This window comes from Mustelus asterias, chromosome 15 (assembly GCF_964213995.1).
Source record: "Mustelus asterias chromosome 15, sMusAst1.hap1.1, whole genome shotgun sequence".
Lineage (NCBI taxonomy): Eukaryota > Metazoa > Chordata > Chondrichthyes > Carcharhiniformes > Triakidae > Mustelus > Mustelus asterias.
Genome location: NC_135815.1, coordinates 2,987,066 through 3,008,412, shown reverse-complemented (window position 1 = coordinate 3,008,412; position 21,347 = coordinate 2,987,066). Strand labels below are relative to the sequence as shown.

At 51.3% G+C, this 21,347-nt stretch overlaps 1 protein-coding gene across 2 annotated transcripts; it reads left to right on the top strand.

Annotated features, from left to right (window-relative positions):
* The first annotated feature begins 1,505 nt into the window (after positions 1–1,505).
* Positions 1,506–20,819, top strand: LOC144504271 (tripartite motif-containing protein 16-like). 2 transcript variants are annotated; one of them, XM_078229367.1, is made up of 6 exons: positions 1,506–2,247; positions 9,279–9,374; positions 10,125–10,358; positions 12,224–12,395; positions 14,990–15,085; positions 18,589–20,819. In XM_078229367.1, the coding sequence occupies exons 1-6, from the start codon at positions 1,537–1,539 to the stop codon at positions 19,119–19,121; spliced, it is 1,842 nt and encodes a 613-aa protein (XP_078085493.1). In that variant the 5' UTR covers positions 1,506–1,536; the 3' UTR covers positions 19,122–20,819. The 2 variants fall into 2 exon arrangements, with proteins under 2 accessions (XP_078085493.1, XP_078085494.1); XM_078229368.1 differs by having other exon boundaries at positions 1,619–2,247; positions 10,125–10,307; positions 18,589–20,813.
* Positions 20,820–21,347: the final 528 nt, after the last annotated feature.

Genomic DNA, 21,347 nt, shown 5'->3' with positions numbered 1-21,347 from the left:
CCCCTGTTAATGGAAACAACTTCCCTATGTCCATCCTATCTAAGCTGTTCATTATCTTGTAAGTTTCTATCAGATCTCCCCTCAACCTCCTAAACTCCAATGAATATAATCCCACGATCCTCAGACGTTCATCGTATGTCAGGCCTACCATTCCTGGGATCATCCGTGTGACTTCCACGAGGTGTGCTGCCTACCCCTTGGACAATAAATGCTGGCCTAGCCAATGATGCCCAGATCTCATGAATGAAAATTTAAAATCCTTTGCTTTGGCCTCAGCTGAAGTTTGTGTCCAGTTCAGAGTACCGTACTTTAGCAAAGATGTGAAAGCATTGGAGAGAGTGCGGAAAAGCTTCAGGGAATTGTTCTAGGGATGAGGAACTTCAGTTATGAAGATAGATTGAGAAGTTAGGATTGTTTTCCTTTGGGGGAAGGGGGGGAGGAGGGGGGGGGGGAAGGGGGGAGGAGGGGGGGGGAAGAATATTGAGATGAGATTTGATCAAGGTATTCGTCATCATGAGGGGTCTGGACAGAGTGGATAGGGAGAAACTGTTTCCATTTGTGGGAGGATCGAGACCAGAGGGCACAGGTAACTAGCAAAATAAGGGGTGATAACATGAGGGGAAAGATTTTTGGGAGAATTTTCCCATCCCGCCTGCCACAGGAATTGTAGCGGGCGGGTGGGGGGGAGAGGGGGGGGGGGTGGCGGGCGGACCATGAAGAGGTCCACTGACCTTGAGCGAAATTTTCCGGTTTTGGGATGAGCATGGCCAGAAATTCTGGCCCTTTAAATCAGTAAGTCATCAGGATCTGGAATGTACTGTCTGAGAGTGTGGTGGAGACAGATTCACACAGCGAGAGGTTAGGATCTGGAATGTACTGTCTGAGAGTGTGGAGGAGACAGATTCACACAGCGAGAGGTTAGGATCTGGAATGTACTGTCTGAGAGTGTGGTGGAGACAGATTCACACAGCGAGTGGTTAGGATCTGGAATGTACTGTCTGAGAGTGTGGTGGAGACAGATTCACACAGCGAGTGATTAGGATCTGGAATGCACTGTCTGAGAGTGTGGTGGAGACAGATTCACACAGCGAGTGGTTCGGATCTGGAATGTACTGTCTGAGAGTGTGGTGGAGACAGATTCAATGGCAGCTGGTGAAATGGAATTGAATAATGAGCTGAAGAGTTTGCAATGTTGACTGGAAAGGGGCTGGGGAGTGGAACAAGTTAAACTGTCCTTGCAGGGAGCTGGCACAGATTGAAGGGGCCGAATGGCCTCCTCCTGTGCTGTAATAATTCAATGATATGGAAGTGCCAGTGTTGGACTGGGATGGACAAGCTGAGAGGTGACACTGTAACCTGGTGTGGTGGGACCTCCCTTTGTAACAATTCAATGGTGCATTTCAAAGGGCACGGGGGTTGGGGGGGGGGGGGCGGGTGGTGTCGGAAGTGAATCTTGTTTAGTACAGGGATTCGGGGGGGCTGGGGGGCGGGCGTCTGTCCTCACTGTGACACAGGGTTTAGTTCAGAGAAAGCTGGATGGGGTGGGTTCTGTGGGGAGGAATTCACAGTTTCATTTTGAGTCATTTCTTGTTAAAGGGGCTGAAAGTTTCACTTTCCCTTTCTGTGAAGTGCTGGAGAGTGGGGCTGAGGGGCTGGAGAATGGCCACGGTGAAGCTGGCTGAAGACAGTCTGACCTGTACCATCTGCCTGGACTATTTCACTGCCCCTGCCACCCTGCCGTGTGGGCACAGCTTCTGCAAGGATTGTATCAGCAAGAACTGGGAGCAGCAACAGGCGGGCCCCGGGCTGTACAGCTGCCCACACTGCCGCAGGAGCTTCAGCCCCCGGCCCTGCCTGCACCCCAACACAGTGCTGTGCCACATCGTGGAGGCTTTCCTGCAGAGGCAGGCGGGCAGCAGCAGCTCCCAGCCCCTGGCCGGCCCCCGGGACGTGCCGTGTGACTCGTGCCCCCCGGAGGAGCGGCTGCGAGCGGTCAGCTCCTGCCTGGTGTGCCTGACCTCCTACTGCGAGAGCCACCTGGCCCCGCACCTGGACAGCCCGGCTTTCCGGGAGCACCGCCTCACCCAGCCCGTCCCCAACCTCTGGCAGCGCCGCTGCCCCCAGCACAGGAAGCCACTGGAGTCTTTCTGCCGCACCGACAGCCGCTGCCTGTGCTGGGTGTGTGCCCTGAGTGAGCACCGCGGGCACCACATCACCACCGTGGACCAGGAGGCTGCCAGCAGGCAGGTAGGAGCGGGGGGCGGGGAGAGGGTAAGGGAGGAGGGAGGGCGAGGGAGGGGGTGGGGGAGTAAGAGGGGGGAGGGGCTGGGGAGAGGGGGAGGAAAGGGCTGGGGGAGAGGGATTTGGGAGAGGGAGGGATTTGGGAGAGACAGAGAGGGAGGGAAAGAGGGAGAAAGTGGAGGGAGAGGGTAAGAGAGAGAGGGATGAGGGAGAGGGGTCTGGGAGAAGGGGAGATCGAGGAGAGCGGGAGGAGCGAAAGGGAGATCTGGGAGAGGGAGGGGGGAGAGAGGGACAGAGGAGAGGGACCTGGGAGAAGGAAAGAGAGAGAGAGGAAGAAAGGGGAGGAAAGGGGAAAGCATAGAGGGGGAGGGAAAGGGGTACCAGAGAGGGACAGGGAGAGGGGAGAGAGGGATCTGGGAGAGACAGTAAGAAGTTTCACAACACCAGGTTAAAGTCCAACAGGTTTATTTGGTAGCACGAGCTTTCGGAGCATTGCTCCTTCATCAGATGACTGAAGAGTTCGGTTCACAAACAGGGCATATCATATAAATCATAGAAACCCTACAGTGCAGAAAGAGGCCATTCGGCCCATCGAGTCTGCAGCGACCACAATCCCACCCAGGCCCTACCCCCATATCCCTACATATTTTACCCGCTAATCCCTCTAATCTACACAAATCAGGACACTAAGGGGCAATTTTAGCATGGCCAATCAACCTAACCCGCACATCTTTGGACACAATATATAGACACAAACTCAATTGCAAGGTAATGGTTGGAATGCGAGTCTTTACAGGTAATCAGATCTTTACAGATTCAGACAACGTGGGTGGAGAGAGGGTTAAGCACAGGTTAAAGAGGTGTAAATTGTTTTAAGCCAGGACAGTTAGTAGGATTTTACAAACCCAGGCAAATGGTGGAGGTGACATGTAGTGTGACATGAACCCAAGATCCCGGTTGAGGCCGTCCTCATGTGTGCGGAACTTGGCTATCAGTCTCTGCTTTTTCTTATGTATTTTTGGGAGCCAGTAGAGATCTCCAACACGGGGAGTACATGGGGCGAGAGAGGAAGAGGGGTGAGAAAGAGAGAGAGGGATCTGGGATCAGGGAGATAGACATAGATTTGGCATCAAGGAGTTTGGGTTCAGGAGAGGGAGATGGATTTGGGATCGGGGAGGCTGGATTAGGGACAAGGAAAGGGAAATAAAAGTGGTGATTATTTGGGGAGAGAGTCCAGCCTGTTTGGGGGAATCTGTCCCTCGATGTTGAAGTGAGGGGGAAACTTGATGAAGCAAAGTACATTCACTCTGGATAGTCTGACGTGAGCACTCGGACCGTGGGCACTAGGACCTTGGGTAGTGGATGATTACTGACTGCCGGTAAAAGTTTATAGATGTTGCGAATTACAGAAAGCCCATTTTCCTGTTTGTGTCACTAAACTCTGCAGATTTGTGGCAGCTTGTGAGTGAGTGGATTCTATTTGCGGAATTGAACAGGGAGTGCAGGGACTGCATTATCTCATTGACTGGATCAAAATGATTTTGAGATGCAGGTACAAACCATCCTGAGACAAGAAGCACTCAATCACGTGTGCCAGTACTGCACAGTGCCACTGTAGCACAGTGCCAGTGCAATACAGTGCCAGTGTGGTACAGTGCCAGGATGGTACAGTGCCAGTATGATGCAGTGCCAATGTGGTACACCGCCAGTTTGGAACAATGTCAGTGTGGTACGGTGCCAGTGCGATACAGTGCCAGTACAAAACAGTGCCAATGTGGTACAGTGCCAGTATGCTGCAGTGCCAGTCTGGTACAGTGCTAGTGTAATATATTGCCAGTATGATACAGTTCCAGTATGCTACAGTGCCATTGCGGTACAGTGTTAGTGTGATACAGTGCCAGTATGGTACAATGCCCGTGTGCAACAGTGGTAGTGCCAGTGTGGAACAGTGTCAGTGCAGTACAGTGCCAATGTGGTACAATGTCAATGTGGTACAGTGCCAGTGCAATGCAATGCCAGGGTGGTACAGTACCAGGGTGGTACAGTACCAGTGTGATACAGCGTCAGTGCGGTACAGTGCCAGTGCAGTACAGTGCCAGTGTGATACAGTGCCAGTGTGATACAGTGCCAGTGTGGTACAGTGTCAGTGTGATACAGTGCCAGTGTGGTACAGTGCCAGTGTGGTACAGTGTCAGTGTGATACAGTGCCAGTGCAATACAGTGCCAGTGCAATACAGTGCCAGTACAGTATAGTGCCAGTGTGGTACGGTGCCAGTGTGATACATTGACAATTTTTATTGCCACACCATTAGTAGCTGTCTAGTCTCTAATTCTGGAAAACCCTCCCCAAATTCTTCATTTCTCCAGCATTCTATCTTCCTTTAAGCATTCTGTAAGTCCAGCTTCTTTGACCACGTTTTTAATCAGCTGTTAATATCTCCTGAGCGGGTCAATGTGCATTTCTCTGGATAACACTCTCCATCAAATACCTTGTGATGTTTTCATAGGTCTGGAAGGTGACATTGTCAGACCAGAGACTGAGAAACTGGGAGAATGGACTGGAAGCAGCGTGTGAGGGTGTGTCGGCCAGATAGCTGTGGGGGTGGCAAGTCTCTGGGACTATACGGAATACTCAGTTACAGCCTGTCTCCAGAAATAGACACAGGGAAGTCAAGGAAGGAAAAGGAATTTGGAGATTGGCAGAGTCAAGGTGGGAGAGGGGTGGAAATGATGAAATATTCCAGTTCAGGGAGAGAACACGGAGTATAGTGAAAGGAAGGGGAATCAGGAGACCTCAGTAAAACTAGAACAAGAAATGTAGCACATAGCCCATGAGAAAGCAGACATAACTAGTATTCACTAGTATAACAGGTTCCCATAACAACACCTTCTATCTGGAGGCAGTGAGTGAAGTTGAAGGAGAAGTTGAGAAGTTGTTCAGAGAGAGAACACATTCAGACAGGTGGAGAAGGACGTGGATGATGGGGACTGGCTGGACCTCTGTTAGGGAGAAGCAGAGAGCCCTCAGACTGTACTGGTGGAGAATGGAGATGTGGAGGGGTTGGAAGTCTACGATAACGAGGAGACAATTAGGCCCAGCAAACTGGAAACATGACAAAAACCGTCAGAAGAATCACAGAATAGATGGAAAGAGACCGGACAACGGGAGAGTTGGGCAGAAATCACATCAGTGTGGAGCAGGAACAGGTGAGCAGAGCAGCTCAGTTTGTGGATTTTGGGAAGGAGGTAAAATAAACGGTGACGCTTTGTGGGGTTCGAGGTTGGAGACAGTTGATAGGAAACCTCCCTGTATCTGAGGTTACTGATAGTTTGATGTTGTGTGGAGGGGGAATCAGGGGTGATGTCGAGGAGTGGATATTCTCTTTACTAAATAACATTGGCGTCCTGGTTGGCATATTTAATCACAATGTTCAGATTAGCCATGAGATTGCAGAGCACTGTAAATTCTGAGGGAGTTAGGGGAGAGAGTGAGGGGAGTGGACAGGGTACGCTGGTGTTACAATGAAAGATTCAGGAGAGAAAGCAGAAACAGAGAGAGTGATCCAGGTGGAATGGGTGCCCTGATCCTGCACACAGCCTGTGATGGACAGCTAAGCCAGTTTAATAGCTCCATCATTGACAGCCCTGTGGTCAGCTGCCCTCATCTGTGAAATTTTCTCTCTGTGATAACCCCCAGGGGAATCACCGATTGGCCTTTCTGTAGGATTCGTTGAATATGAGCTCCCTGGGGATTGGTAATTAACCAGCCAGGTGGAGCTCGTAGACCGAGCCCTGTATAAAGCAGGCCCCTGAGTGGGTCCATTATTCCATTGTCCTGTTTGGGACCTGTTGTGTTCATCACAGGCCTGTGGCTTTTGCTTTACTTTATTTTGTGCAATAAAGCACGGTTCCTTTCCAGCCGACTCCTGGCGTTTTTATACTTTCCATCTCCCCTTTCTCATTTCAGACTCCTCTCTAAGACCTACCCTTTTGACCAAACATTTGTTCAGCTGTTCTGATATCTCCTTCAGTGACTCAATGTGAAATTGTGCCTGATGGCTCAGTTACTGTGAATTGTCTGTATCAACACCTGCTGGGAAATGGCCGTGTTGTATCTGTCACATGAAGCTTCCAGCCGAGTCCCTTGCTGTCCTTCCTGATGGATGTCGAATATTCAAGGGCATTGTTTTAGATTTGATCAGTATTTATCCACCAACCAATTCCAATGATCTTGTCCTTGGTGTCAGGGCCAATGTGAGGGAGGTGGTTTTAGTGTCTGGAGAGGGTAGGAGTGGGGATTGAGGGGAGGAGTGAGGGGAGGAATGAGGATTGAGGGGAGGAGTGAGGATTATGGGGAGGAGTGAGGATTGAGGGGAAGAGTGAGGATTGAGGGGAGGAGTGAGGATTGAGGGGAGGAGTGAGGATTGAGGGGAGGAGTGAGGATTGAGGGGAGGAGTGAGGATTGAGGGGAGGAATGAGGATTGAGGGGAGGAGTGGGGATTGAGGGGAGGAGTGGGGATTGAGGGGAGGAGTGGGGATTGAGGGGAGGAGTGGGGATTGAGGGGAGGAGTGGGGAGTGAGGGGAGGAGTGAGGATTGTGGGGAGGAGTGGGGATTGAGGGGAGGAGTGGGGATTGAGGGGAGGAGTGGGGATTGAGGGGAGGAGTGGGAATTGAGGGGAGGAGTGAGGATTGAGGGGAGGAGTGGGGATTGAGGGGAGGAGTGGGGATTATGGGGTGGAGTGAAGATTATGGGGAGGAGTGAGGATTGAGGGGAAGAGTGAGGATTGAGGGGAGGAGTGGGGATTGAGGGGAGGAGTGGGGATTGAGGGGAGGATGGGATTGAGGGGAGGAGTGGGGATTGAGGGGAGGAGTGGGGATTATGGGGTGGAGTGAAGATTATGGGGAGGAGTGAGGATTGAGGGGAAGAGTGAGGATTGAGGGGAGGAGTGGGGATTGAGGGGAGGAGTGGGGATTGAGGGGAGGATGGGATTGAGGGGAGGAGTGAGGATTGAGGGCAGGAGTGGGGATTGAGGGGAGGAGTGGGGAGTGAGGGGAGGAGTGGGGATTGAGGGGAGGAGTGGGGAGTGAGGGGAGGAGTGAGGATTGTGGGGAGGAGTGGGGATTGTGGGGAGGAGTGGGGATTGAGGGGAGGAGTGGGGATTGAGGGGAGGAGTGGGGATTGAGGGGAGGAGTGGGGATTGAGGGGAGGAGTGAGGATTGAGGGGAGGAGTGGGGATTGAGGGGAGGAGTGGGGATTGAGGGAGGAGTGGGGATTGAGGGGAGGAGTGGGGATTGAGGGGAGGAGTGGGGATTGAGGGGAGGAGTGGGGATTGAGGGGAGGAGTGGGGATTGAGGGGAGGAGTGGGGATTGAGGGGAGGAGTGGGGATTGAGGGGAGGAGTGGGGATTGAGGGGAGGAGTGGGGTTGAGAGGAGGAGTGGGGATTGAGGGGAGGAGTGGGGATGTGGGGAGTGGGGTGAGGGGAGGAAATGAGGTATGGGGAGGAGTGAGGATTTGGAGGGGAGGAGTGAGGAGTGAGGGGAGGAGTGAGGATTGAGGGGAGGAGTGAGGATTGAGGGGAGGAGTGAGGATTGAGGGGGGGTGGGTGAGGGGGTGGGGAGTGAGGGGAGGAGTGAGGATTGTGGGGGGAGTGGGGATTGAGGGGAGGGTGAGGATTGAGGGGAGGAGTGGAGATTGAGGGGAGGAGTGGGGATTGAGGGGAGGAGTGAGGATTGAGGGGAGGAGTGGGGATTGAGGGGAGGAGTGGAGATTATGGGGAGGAGTGAGGATTATGGGGAGGAGTGAGGATTGAGGGGAAGAGTGAGGATTGAGGGGAAGAGTGAGGATTGAGGGGAGGAGTGGGGATTGAGGGGAGGAGTGAGGATTGAGGGGAGGATGGGATTGAGGGGAGGAGTGAGGATTGAGGGCAGGAGTGGAGATTGAGGGGAGGAGTGGGGATTGAGGGGAGGAGTGAGGATTGAGGGGAGGAGTGGGGATTGAGGGGAGGAGTGGAGATTATGGGGAGGAGTGAGGATTATGGGGAGGAGTGAGGATTGAGGGGAAGAGTGAGGATTGAGGGGAGGAGTGGGGATTGAGGGGAGGAGTGAGGATTGAGGGGAGGATGGGATTGAGGGGAGGAGTGAGGATTGAGGGCAGGAGTGGGGAGTGAGGGGAGGATGGGATTGAGGGGAGGAGTGAGGATTGAGGGCAGGAGTGGGGATTGAGGGGAGGAGTGGGGAGTGAGGGGAGGAGTGAGGATTGAGGGGAAGAGTGAGGATTGAGGGGAGGAGTGGGGATTGAGGGGAGGAGTGGGGATTGAGGGGAGGAGTGAGGATTGAGGGAGGAGTGAGGATTGTGGGGAGGAGTGGGGATTGAGGGGAGGAGTGGGGATTGAGGGGAGGAGTGGGGATTGAGGGGAGGAGTGGGGATTGAGGGGAGGAGTGGGGATTGAGGGGAGGAGTGGGGATTGAGGGGAGGAGTGGGAAGTGAGGGGAGGAGTGGGGAGTGAGGGGAGGAGTGGGGATTGAGGGGAGGAGTGGGGATTGAGGGGAGGAGTGGGGATTGAGGGGAGGAGTGGGGATTGAGGGGAGGAATGAGGATTATGGGGAGGAGTGAGGATTATGGGGAGGAGTGAGGATTGAGGGGAAGAGTGAGGATTGAGGGGAGGAGTAGGGATTGAGGGGAAGATGGGATTGAGGGGAGGAGTGAGGATTGAGGGAGGAGTGGGGATTGAGGGGAGGAGTGGGAGTGAGGGGAGGAATGAGGATTGCGGGGAGGAGTCGGGATTGAGGGGAGGAGTGGGGAGTGAGGGGACGAGTGGGGATTGAGGGGATGAGGGGAGGATTGAGGAGAAGAGTGAGGATTGAGGGGAGGAGTGGGGATTGAGGGGATGAGTGAGGATTAAGGGCAGGAGTGGGGATTGAGGGGACAAGGGGAGGATTGGGGAGAGGAGTGAGAATTGTGGGGAGGAGTGAGGGCATTCCGCTGAGGGGGTGACAGACAGACAACACCTGAGTTATTTTCTATTTTTTGCACAGAAATTAATCACAGCGCGGAAAATGGAATTGCAGGAACACCTACAGATCACAGCCGATACGATTGCAAAATGGAAACAAAACATTGACTGCATCCAGGTGAGGGCGGAGACTCGGTCTCGTAAATCCATCCGTCTGATCCCAGGTCGGAAACCTTCAACCGGGTAAACTGATGAGAGCAGAGAAGAGGATAGTGCACTCTGCCCCATCAACATCATCCTCCCCACCATCTCGGTGGGGGGGGGGGGGGAGGGTGGGGGGGGCTGTTGGCAGAGACAATGAGAGAGTGACAAAGATGAGGAAATGTGAGTGACATTGGAGTGGGGGAGGGGGTGACACTGAATGGGGACAACTGGGAGGGGTGGAAAGGGGGATGTCTAATTGTCGAAAGTGACCGGTACTGACTGGGGGGATGGGGGTGGGGGAAAGAGAGTGAGTCAGGGAGAGGAGGAGGGGAGGGGAGTGACTCGTTGTTGAAAGCAAGTGATACTGATTGGCCATGTTGGGGTGAGGGGAGCATTACACCCTGGGAGGGTGATGGGGGGTGTTACACCCTGGGAGGGTGATGGGGTGTTACACTGACTGGGAGGGTGACGGGGGTGTTACACTGACTGGGAGGGTGACGGGGGTGTTACACCCTGGGATGGCTGGGTTAATGAGCTGTGGCTGGGAGTTGTGTGGCTATAGGTGACTCTGGTCTAACCTGTCTCCCTGTGGGTCAGTTCACTCTCCTTCCTCAGACTGGGACTTGGACTGAGCACAGTTGTCCATCCCAGTACTGTGCTCCCAGTGTTCACAATACACACGGCATGAGGGGTTAATGTAATGTTCTATTCTTGTCCTCTGTAGGAATCTGCCCAAAGAGTAAAGAGTAATGCTCTAAGTAAATTCACAGAGTTACTGCGAGCGGTCGAGAAAGCCCAGAGTGAGGCTATGGCGTTTATAGAGAGGGAGCAGCGTGCTGAGCTTAACCACGCTGAAGCTGCCCAGAAGGCACTGGAGCAGAAGTGGACAGAGCTGAGACACGAGAAGGTGCGTCTGGAAGCTTTGTCCAAGTCCAATGACAGCATCTGCATCTCACAGGTGAGAGGGGCAGGACCAGAGGCAGGGTGGCTGGGGAGAGGGCTCTTGTTGATGGAGTGTGTGGGTGCAGCAGAGGTGGGATGTGTTGTTATTGACTGTGAGTTTCTTACTGAACTGTAGGGATTCCACTTGGATCTTGTAAATAAGCAATTTCATTTTGATTTTATTTTAATCCAGTTCCGTGTACATTGTCTCAGATAATGCTCTGGTAATCCAGAGACCCAGGGTAATGATCTGGGGACCCAGGTTTGAATCCCACCACGACAGATGGTGAAATTTGAATTCAATAAAAATCTGGAATTAAAAGTCTACTGGTGACTGTGAAACCATTGTTGATTGTCACGGCACGATGGCACAATGGTTAGCACTGCTCCCTCACAGCGTCAGGGACCCAGGTTCAATTCCGGCCTCGGGTCACCGCCTGTGTGGAGTTTGCACGCTCTCCCCATGTCTGCATGGGTTTCCTCCGGGTGCTCCGCTTTCCTCAGTCTCCAAAGATGTGCAGGTTAGGCTGATTGGATATGCTAAATTGCCCGAGTGTCCGAGGATGAGAGGGTTAGGGGGATTAGCGGGGTAAATATGTGGGGTTACAAGGATAGGGCAAAGCCTGTTTTTTTCAGGACTTCTTAATGCTGGCAAGTAGGGTGAAAGTTCTTGCCATCTGCTCCCACTGCGCTGAAATTACCCCCACATCAAAACCTCCAAAATTTCAGAGTGATCAGCCTTGACAGCTTAGGCTGAGTGACGGAGTTCAAAGGGAAATGGCAGCATTTGAAGAAACGAAAGGGCGGAACACTCCTCTGAGACAGGAAATGGCTGCTTAGAACGTTCTCAGATCAAAGCGGTGGTGAGGTTCTTGATCAGATAAATGATCAAACCAATCATTTCGAGAATAATTCATAAAAGATAATAACTCAAAAAGAATATGCCTCCCACAGCCAATGAAGTACTTTCAAATTGTTGGGATGTAGGTTACACCTCAGGCAGTGTTGCATTCCCTCAGTAGCACACTGGAATGTCGGCTTCATATCTCCCAGTGGAAAATGAGGTTTGAATCCACCCTGACTCTAAGATAAGTGCGCTATCACGAAAGCAGCTACAGAAAACTGTTGGTTGGGTAGGTAATTTTAACAGCTTGTGGCCATGCAGTGAGTCCTATTGTGATAAAAATCTATTACTACACCACTGGATTACTGCTCCATATGAAAACTCGCCACAACTTTGTCAGTTCATGAGGACCTCCATCTGCACCAGGCGTGCATTAGTGTCACCAGCCATCCTATCATTCCAGCAAATATTATCAGGACACATGGCTTCTGAGCTGCGAGTCTCTCTCTTCCATCATACGTTGAGGTCTGGCTGGGGTGGTTGGGCTTGTGCCCTTTAATCTCTGGGTGGCACAGTGGTTAGCACTGCTGCCTCACAGCGCTAGGGACCTGGGTTCAATTCCCGACTTGGGTCACTGTCTGTGTGGAGTTTGCAAGTTTTCCCCGTGTCTGCGTGGGTTTTCTCTGGATGCTCTGGTTTCCTCCCACAGTCCAAAGATGAGCGGGTTAGGTGGATTGGCCGTGCTAAATTGCCCTTTAGTGACAGGGGGATTAACTAGGGTAAATACGTGGGGTTGTGGGGATGGGGCCGAGGTGGGATTGTGGTTGGTGCAGACTCAATGGGCCGAATGGCCTCTTTCTGTGCTGTCGGGATTCTATGATTCAGGAAGTTTATTGTTCAGGAAGTCCTTTGCATGTACACAGGTTCTGTGTGTTTTATTCAAATGGGCAGCTGTGCAGCAAGTAGCTTTGATAATTTGGTACAGATTACTGACTCGAGCTACATTTTAACATTTCTGACCTTCCCATCATTCGCAGGAATACCTGAATTTTAATGAAATCACTGAGAATCCCAGCTCACCATCTTCAACCATCGGACTGGAAACAAAACTTGGCAAAGTTGAGCAGGCTGTTGCAAGATTGTCGACTCTTATCAAAGAGCATTTCCAATCTGCATGGATGAAGAATCTGGAGAATGTCGTCTCCACAGGTCAGTCACCTGCGCGTTAAGGAACAAGAACGGAAAATGCTGGAAAATCTCAGCAGTCTGACAGCCTCTATGGAGAGAGAATAGAGCCAACGTTTTAAATCTGGATGACCCTTCATCAGAGGTGAGAAGGGTTATCCAGACTCGAAACATTGGCTCTATTCTCTCTCCGCAGATGCTGTCAGTCCTGCTGAGATTTTCCAGCATTCTCTGTCGTTGTTTCAGATTCTAGCATCCGCAGTATTTTGCCTTTATCTGGGTTCTACAAATCCAGTTAATATCCAGAGCCAACCTTGCTCACTATCCTGTATTAACTGTCACCCTGAAATTCTCATTCAGAGAAGCCATTAAGATGGGAAGAATGAAGCTTACCTGTCCCTCTTAAAGTATAAAGTAAAAATTGCACCAGTTTCAACTCCATGCTGTACCTGTTTGATGGGGGACAGTGTAGAGGGAGCTTTATTCTGTATCTAACTCCGTGCTGTACCTGTCCTGGGAGTGTTTGATGGAGTCAGTGTAGAGGGAGCTTTACTCTGTAACTAACCCCGTGCTGTACCTGCCCTGGGAGTGTTTGATGGGGACAGTGTAGAGGGAGCTTTACTCTGTATCTAACCTCGTGCTGTACCTGTCCTGGGAGTGTTTGATGGAGTCAGTGTAGAGGGAGCTTTACTCTGTAACTAACCCCGTGCTGTACCTGTCCTGGGAGTGTTTGATGGAGTCAGTGTAGAGGGAGCTTTACTCTGTAACTAACTCCGTGCTGTACCTGTGCTGGAAATCTGATGTTAACAAGACTGGATGCTGTACTAGAAAAGGTATATGCTGACACCATAGTTAAGAAAGTCCACCAATGCCTCTACTTTCTCAGAAGACTAAGGAAATTTGGCATGTCAGCTACGACTCTCACCAATTTTTACAGATGCACCATAGAAAGCATTCTTTCTGGTTGTATCACAGCTTGCTATCTATCCTGCACTGCCCAAGACCCCAAAGAACTACAAAAGGTCGCGAATGTAGCCCAATCCATCACGCAAACCAGCCGCCCATCCATTGACTCTGTCTACACTTTCCGCTGCCTCGGCAAAGCAGCATCATTAAGGACCCCATGCACCCCGGACATTCTCTCTTCTACCTTCTTCCGTCGGGAAAAAGATACAAAAGTCTGAGGTCACGTACCAATCGACTCAAGAACATCTTCTTCCCTGCTGCTGTCAGACTTTTGAATGGACTTACCTTGCATTAAGTTGATCCTTCTCTACACCCTAGCTGTGACTGTAACACTGCATTCTGCACTCTCTCATCTATAGATGGGTCTTTTTCTAAATGGAGGTCGGTCACCAGTGGTGTGCCCCAGGGATCTGTTCTGGGACCCTTGCTGTTTGTCATTTTCATAAATGACCTGGATGAGGGAGTGGAGGGATGGGTTGGTAAGTTTGCCAATGACACGAAGGTTGGTGGGGTTGTGGATAGTCTGGAGGGATGTCAGAAGTTATAGAGGGACATTGATAGGATGCAAGACTGGGCAGAGAAGTGGCAGATGGACTTCAACCTAGATAAATGCGTAGTGGTCCATTTTGGCAGGACAAATGGGATGAAGGAGTACAATATAAAGGGAAAGACTCTTAGTACTGTAGAGGATCAGAAGGACCTTGGGGTCCAGGTCCATAGGACTCTAAAATCGGCCCCGCAGGTGGAGGAGGTGGTTAAGAAGGCGTATGGTGTGCTGGCCTTCATCAATCGAGGGATTGAGTTTAGGAGTCCGCGGATAATGATGCAGCTATATAAGACCCTTGTCAGACCCCACTTGGAGTACTGTGCTCAGTTCCGGTCGCCTCACTATAGGAAGGATGTGGAAAAGATTGAAAGGGTGCAGCAGCGATTTACAAGGATGTTGCCTGGATTGAGTGGCATGCCTTATGAGGATAGGCTGAGGGAGCTCGGTCTTTTCTCCTTGGAGAGACGAAGGATGAGAGGAGACCTAATAGAGGTATATAAGATGTTGAGAGGCATAGATCGGGTGGACTCTCAGAGGCTTTTTCCCAGGATGGAAATGGCTGCTACGAGAGGACACAGGTTTAGGGTGCTGGGGGGTAGGTACAGGGGAAATGTTAAGGGGAAGTTTTTCACACAGAGGGTGGTGGGCGAGTGGAATCGGCTGCCATCAGTGGTGGCGGAGGCAAACTCAATAGGGTATTTTAAGAGACTCCTGGATGAGTACATGGGACTTAATAGGATGGAGGGTTATAAGTAGGCCTAAAAGGTAGGGATATGTTCGGCACAACTTGTGGGGCCGAAGGGCCTGTTTTGTGCTGTAGGTTTTCTATGTTCTATTTCTATGTTCTCTATGAACGGTATGCTTTGTCCGTATAGCGCGCAAGAAACAATACTTTTCACTGTATGCTAATACATGTGACAATAATAATTCAAATAAATAAAAAAAATCAAATAAATATGAACCAGAGTTTCAAATCCTGATGTTCAAATCCTCAAGTCAGTGTCGAGTTTATCAGTCTCTCGGCTGTTGGTTCAGACAGAGCTGGTGAAAATTCCCCGGTATAATTTGTGTATTTCTTGATGTTATTCATTGGTTGTGTTCACAGATGATGAAGAGAGAAGCACAATGCCTGCCCTCAGTGCGGCCCCCGAGGAGCAGCCAATGCCCCCCGAAACAAGACACAGGGAGGACCTGCTGCCGTGTGAGTAACAGCCAGCCAACACCAAACTGGGAACAGGGTGGGTGGAGGCAGAAAGTAGGGACGGGAGAGAGGGTGCAGTGGGGGATTAGAGGTGACAGGAATGTGGTGGAGAGTTGGTTGGATGGTAAGACATGGAAAGGGAAAGAGTTTGGAGGTAGGGGAGGCAATGGAGTGGGGGAGAGTGAAGGCAGAGGAAGGAGTGGGACAACAGGGACTGGGAGGTAAAGAGGGTTAAATGTGTGATCAGTGGCCCCATGGAGTCTGCTGGAACCCCGGAGATTCATCTGTGTGAAACAAGAGCTTTGAGATAAATACAGGAGCAAAGGCATCACTTGGCTCTGAGGGAAATAAAAGCACAAAATGCTGGAAACACTCAGGACGTCTGACAGCATCTGTGGAGAAAGAAACTGAGGTTTGCGTCTCATGCACAAGGACCTGGGGGTCCTTGTGCATGAGACGCAAAAGCCCAGTCTGCAGGTACAACAGGTGATCAAGAAGGCAAATGGGATGTTGGCCTATATTGCGAGGGGGATAGAATATAAAAGCAGGGATGTCTTGATGCATCTGTACAGGGCATTGGTGAGGCCGCAGCTGGAATACTGTGTGCAGTATTGGTCCCCTTATATGAGGAAGGATATATTGGCATTGGAGGGAGTGCAGAGAAGGTTCACCAGGTTGATACCGGAGATGAGGGGTTTGGATTATGAGGAGAGGCTGAGGAGATTGGGTTTGTACTCGTTGGAGTTTAGAAGGATGAGGGGGGATCTTATGGAGACTTATAAGATAATGCGGGGGCTGGATAGGGTGGAGGCGGAGAGATTCTTTCCACTTAGTAAGGAAGTTAAAACTAGAGGACACAGCCTCAAAATAAAGGGGGGTCGGTTTAAGACAGAGTTGAGGAGGAACTTCTTCTCCCAGAGGGTGGTGAATCTCTGGAATTCTCTGCCCACTGAGGTGGTGGAGGCTACCTCGCTGAATATGTTTAAAGCGCAGATGGATGGATTCCTGAGCGGTAAGGGAATTAAGGGTTATGGGGATCAGGCGGGTAAGTGGTACTGATCCACGTCAGATCAGCCATGATCTTATTAAATGGCGGGGCAGGCTCGAGGGGCTAGATGGCCTACTCCTGCTCCTATTTCTTATGTTCTTATGTTTAGATCATTGACTTGTTGTTTCAACCAGAAATGTTAATTCTTCATAGAATCATAGAATCCCTACAGTGCAGAAGGAGGCCATTCGGCCCATCGAGTCTGCACCGACCACAATCCCACCCAGGCCCTACCCCCACACATTTTACCCACTAATCCCTCGAATTTACGGACTCTAAGGGGCAATTTTTAACCGAGCCAATCAACCTAACCCGCACATCTTTGGACTGTGGGAGGAAACCGGAGCCCCCGGAGGAAACCCACGCAGACACGAGGAGAATGTGCAAACTCCACACAGACAGTGACCCAAGCCAGGAATCGAACCCGGGACCCTGGAGCTGTGAAGCAGCAGTGCTAACCACTGTGCTACCGTTCCGCCCAATTCTTCTGCTTCTCTTTCCATAAATGTTCCTGACTGCTGAGCATTTCCAGAATTTTCTGTATTTATTTGTGATTTCCAGTATCCGCAGTATTTTATTTTTACGTTGCTGATATTGGAGTTTATATAACCCCGATTTTAACTCTATCCATCATGGGAACAGGAGAGGTGAGGAGAGGGACAAGGTTATAATAGTGCAAGCCATGTTTAGCTGCTGTATTCAGGGACACCACCAGCCCTGCCCAGCCCTGTCCGGCTCTGTCCAACACTGTCCAGCTCTGCCCAGCCCTGCCCAGCCCTGTCCAGCTCTGCCCAGCCCTGCCCAGCCCTGTCCAGCCCTGCCCAACCCTGCCCAACCCTGCCCAGCCCTGCCCAGCCCGGCCCAGCCCTGCCCAGCCCTGCCCAGCCCTGTCCAGCCCTGCCCAACCCTGCCCAACCCTGCCCAGCCCTGCCCAGCCCTGTCCAGCCCTGCCCAGCCCTGTCCAGCCCTGTCCGGCTCTGTCCAACACTGTCCAGCCCTGCCCAGCCCTGTCCAGCTCTGTCCAACACTGCCCAGCCCTGCCCCAGCCCTGCCCAGCCCTGTCCAGCTCTGTCCAGCCCTGCCCAGCCCTGCCCCAGCCCTGTCCAGCCCTGTCCAGCCCTGCCCAGCCCTGCCCCAGCCCTGTCCAGCCCTGTCCAGCCCTGTCCAGCTCTGTCCAGCCCTGTCCAGCCCTGTCCAGCCCTGTCCAGCCCTGCCCAGCCCTGCCCCAGCCCTGCCCAGCCCTGTCCAGCTCTGTCCAGCCCTGCTCAGCCCTGTCCAGCCCTGCCCAACCCTGCCCAACCCTGCCCAGCCCTGTCCAGCCCTGTCCAGCCCTGCCCAGCCCTGCCCAGCCCTGTCCAGCCCTGCCCAGCCCTGCCCAGCCCTGTCCAGCCCTGTCCAGCCCTGTCCAGCTCTGTCCAGCCCTGCCCAGCCCTGCCCCAGCCCTGCCCAACCCTGTCCAGCCCTGTCCAGCCCTGTCCAGCTCTGCCCCAGCTCTGCCATTTTAACCGCTGGGTGAAAGGGAAGGTATGTGGTGTGCTGAGGCAACCAGGGCAGGGAGGGGACAGGTTTAAGGATTGGGGCTACTGACACAGCTTGGACCTAAGTCCCACTTTGTCATCGAGATGCACAGATCAAACCCAATCATGGCTACTGCCAGTGAAATGTAACAGTGAAGAAGGCTGTCGCTGTGAGGAGCCCAGGTCACATTGAGGCCAAGAGAAGCAGGAGTGCTTTCTCCGCCCTAATGAGGCCACTTTGAACCTCAACGTCTACCACCTTGTCCTGAAAATCTCTAATATCCTCCTGATATCGAGTTGATGAAGGATGAAATTGAAACCAATCTTTACTTGGTGAAGATTTATTTACAGAGCGATACATTACCGGTATAGACCTCCAATACACCCTATATAGTTAACTATATCTGAGACACTTCAGAAACCTCTCCCTCACTGCAATCCTTACTCAGCTTGTTGGGGCCATGTTCTTGAGTGGGAAGAAGTTTCATAACGCCTGTCACCTCCACTGGACATCCTTTAGAGACAGTGATGTACTTGAAGAGTAGTCACTGTTGTAGGAAAATGTGGCAGCCAATTTACACACAGCAAGATCCCACCAACATCAATCTGATAATGACCAGATAGTCTCCTTTGTTGTCATCAGTTCAGCTCTCTGTAAGCTCTGGAATTCCCTTCCTAAACACCTCCCCACTTCTCTCAATCCTCCTTTTTGATAGCCTGTAAAATCTCCCTCTCTCACTGAGCCTTCATGTCGCTAATATTTTTCTACATGGCTCAGTGTGGTATGTTGTTTGACAATTGGTTGCGTGAAGCACCTCGGGACGTTTCGCTACATTAGAGGTGCTGTATAAATGCCACTTGATGTTGTTATGCAAGCCCAGTACCAGCTGCCTTTGCCAAACAGACTCAGCAGCCCAGCTGTGTTGTATCTCCTGCAGATTGTTATCAGATTACATTGGACCCCAACACCATCCAACGGCAGCTGTGCCTGAGTGAGGGAAACCGGCGAGTGACCAACATTTACCCAAGGTCGGAGGATTATGAGCTGTGCCCCGAAAGGTTTGACCTGTGCACCCAGGTGCTATGCAGGGAGAGTTTGAGCACTGGGCAGTTTTACTGGGAGGTGGAACTGAATGATGGGGATGCCATGATCGGAATTACTGACAAGCGGATCAGGAGGAAAGGGTCGGAAAATTGCTGTATCCTCGGACGGAACGATTTCTCGTGGTGCATTGAATTCTGGTACAATAATGTGTCAGCCTGGCACGACAACAAAGAAACCAGGCTGCAGGTGGAGAGGTTCGAAAAGATTGGTTTGTATCTGAACTGCCCGGCCGGTACCTTGTCCTTTTATGGTGTTTCTGACCAGATCTCCCTCATACACCAATTCCACGCTGTCTTCACTGAACCCATGTACCCAGCCTTTTGGATTTACTGTGACACAACTCTCAGCATTTGCCAGTTCACATAAATGCTCAGGTCATCTCAAAGCACCGTTAAAACGCAGAAAGGAATCGATGTTGTAATCTAGGAAATGCAGCCAGAAGTTAGAGTGCAGGAGGCCACCACATCATCATTGCCAGATAATGTGCTTTAGTGTTGATGATAGAGGGATGAATAGGAACTCCCCTGTTCCTCTTTGGAAATAGTAACTGTGGGATCTTTACATCCCTCCCGAGATGACAGGCTCTCAGTTTACAGCTTTATCTGAAAGACAGCACCTCTAACCATGCCGCACTCCCTCAGTGCTGCTCTCCCGAGTGTCAGCTGGGATTCTCTCTTTGATCAAGCCTTGGGAGCGGGACTTGAGCTCAATATCCAGCAGAATGAAATGAAACTGAGCCTCAGAACTAAATCGAGGCGACTGAGTGGGCAATTGTGGATAATGGAACCCATTCCATGAGCTGGTGAGAGAGGCACTAGCAGGATGGCCTGGGTTCCTCGCACATATTGAATGGGTTCAGTATCAGCAGGTAGTCCTGGACAGTATTGACCCGCTGGGAGGTTACGATGTTAAACAAGCTCAGGAAGGGATAACTCGATGGCTGCCACTTTACCTCTGGTGGGCAGTTCATGCCCAGTACGGAACAGCTGGCACCCTTGGTATTGCTCCCGGTGCCCAGACGGCAGAGATACAGAATTCAGATCCCTGCTCTGGTCCTGTGTTGGAGACAGTTTTCCCGAATGGAACCCGTGCTAAATCTCAGAGCCACAATTCCTTCCACATCAGAACTGGTGATTAAATGGGTAGATTTACCTGAGGAATGTGAACCACTTACAATGTCCAGCAGCGAGGCAGCTAGCTCAGGAGTCTGAGTGCTCAGCAGTTAGTAGGAGCAAGGAATCATTTGGCGGATCTTGTGGGAGTGATGGCTGAAATTCAGGAGAAATTAGAAAGGCGCAGATTAAGAGTTCTGGGGTTTTACTCTCGATTAGATTCCTGGGATCGATCCAGGGTGCTTGTCTATATTTATTAAGGGAGTTAGGGGCATATCCACTATTATAAATATCAATTGTGAACAAGTCCAGTATTAATATCAATATAAATCAATCCATATCCGGCATTAATATCAATATTATTGTTCCTGATCTCTGCCCATCTCCAAAACCCCAATATTATTCAGCTAACCTAGAACCAACTGGAAGAGTGGCCTAGCCAGTCAGAACTGCCGATGTGAACTGATTGTCTTTGGGCTAATTTTGTTAAATTTTACCTTTTCCCTCCCGAAATTATTTCACCTGATCCGACTTGGAGCACTGTGGGGGAATCCTGGTCTACTGTGATTTACTGTGAGACCCTTTCAGAGAGGGAGATTGAGCAAGGTCCACATATGGGTGCCTTTGTAGGGTAATGGGTGGAAGGGAAAAGCTCAGATATGTGGTTACGGGGGCCCAGGAGCCGATTCCCTGCTGCCTGAGGAATGGTTCTCTGGGTGAGAGGCTGAGTCTCAGCGAGGCAGTTATGTGTGTTGTGATATTGCTTTGTGCTGCATGTAGTTTAAATACGGATGTATATACTGCTGACTATGTAACTTGTTTGGGATACATCACCTCAGAAAGTGACATGATATCATGACTGGAGCTGTGTTGATCAGAAGGTGTCACGTGTATGCAAGAGCTCTCGCCATCCTGTCATTCTTCAATAAAGAATCCTTCGTTTATATTAACAATCATTGTGTCGTGTTTGTGATGTTTGGATTTAAGCCAATAATACAACATGGTGGCAGCGCTGTCTGCCACAGGAAGTTCTGCGGATTCTCCCGAGGCTTTTGCAGGGACTGCTAACTTGCTGCAATTAAAGTGGTGAAACCCGGAATCTTTCTGTGGCTGGTCCCATCCAAAAGCAGAAGGCTGGGGGTGTTGCAGGAGTAGGGTGGAGGGAGCACATATGCCAGTTCAGATGGTCCACAGTGAGTGGTGCAACATAAGCCTCCATCTTTAAAAACACATGGGCAGTCTAATAGCTGGATGGAGGTGATCAGGAATGGCGCAATGAGTGCACTCCATGGTACTGGCCCTGGTACTGTACTGGGGTCTTTGCGTCCAGCCCAAGGACTCGCTGAATCTCTGTTCCCAATGCCCTTCAGGATTCTTCTCCACTTCGACCTGAACTCCCTCTTTCACACCTTCCCTTGCTTCTGTTCAAACGGGAAATCAAACACCTGCCCAGGTAAGGCAATTCCGACACTGAACCCTG

What these genes read in the sequence shown, in the direction of transcription:
- LOC144504271 (XM_078229367.1), top strand. Translation starts at nt 1,537, where the DNA reads ATGGGGTGGGTTCTGTGGGGAGGAATTCACAGTTTCATTTTGAGTCAT. An exon ending in AGGAGGCTGCCAGCAGGCAG is followed by an intron (nt 2,248 to 9,278) that starts GTAGGAGCGGGG and finishes TTTTTTGCACAG; the next exon opens with AAATTAATCACAGCGCGGAA. An exon ending in CAGGGAGGACCTGCTGCCGT is followed by an intron (nt 15,086 to 18,588) that starts GTGAGTAACAGC and finishes TATCTCCTGCAG; the next exon opens with ATTGTTATCAGATTACATTG.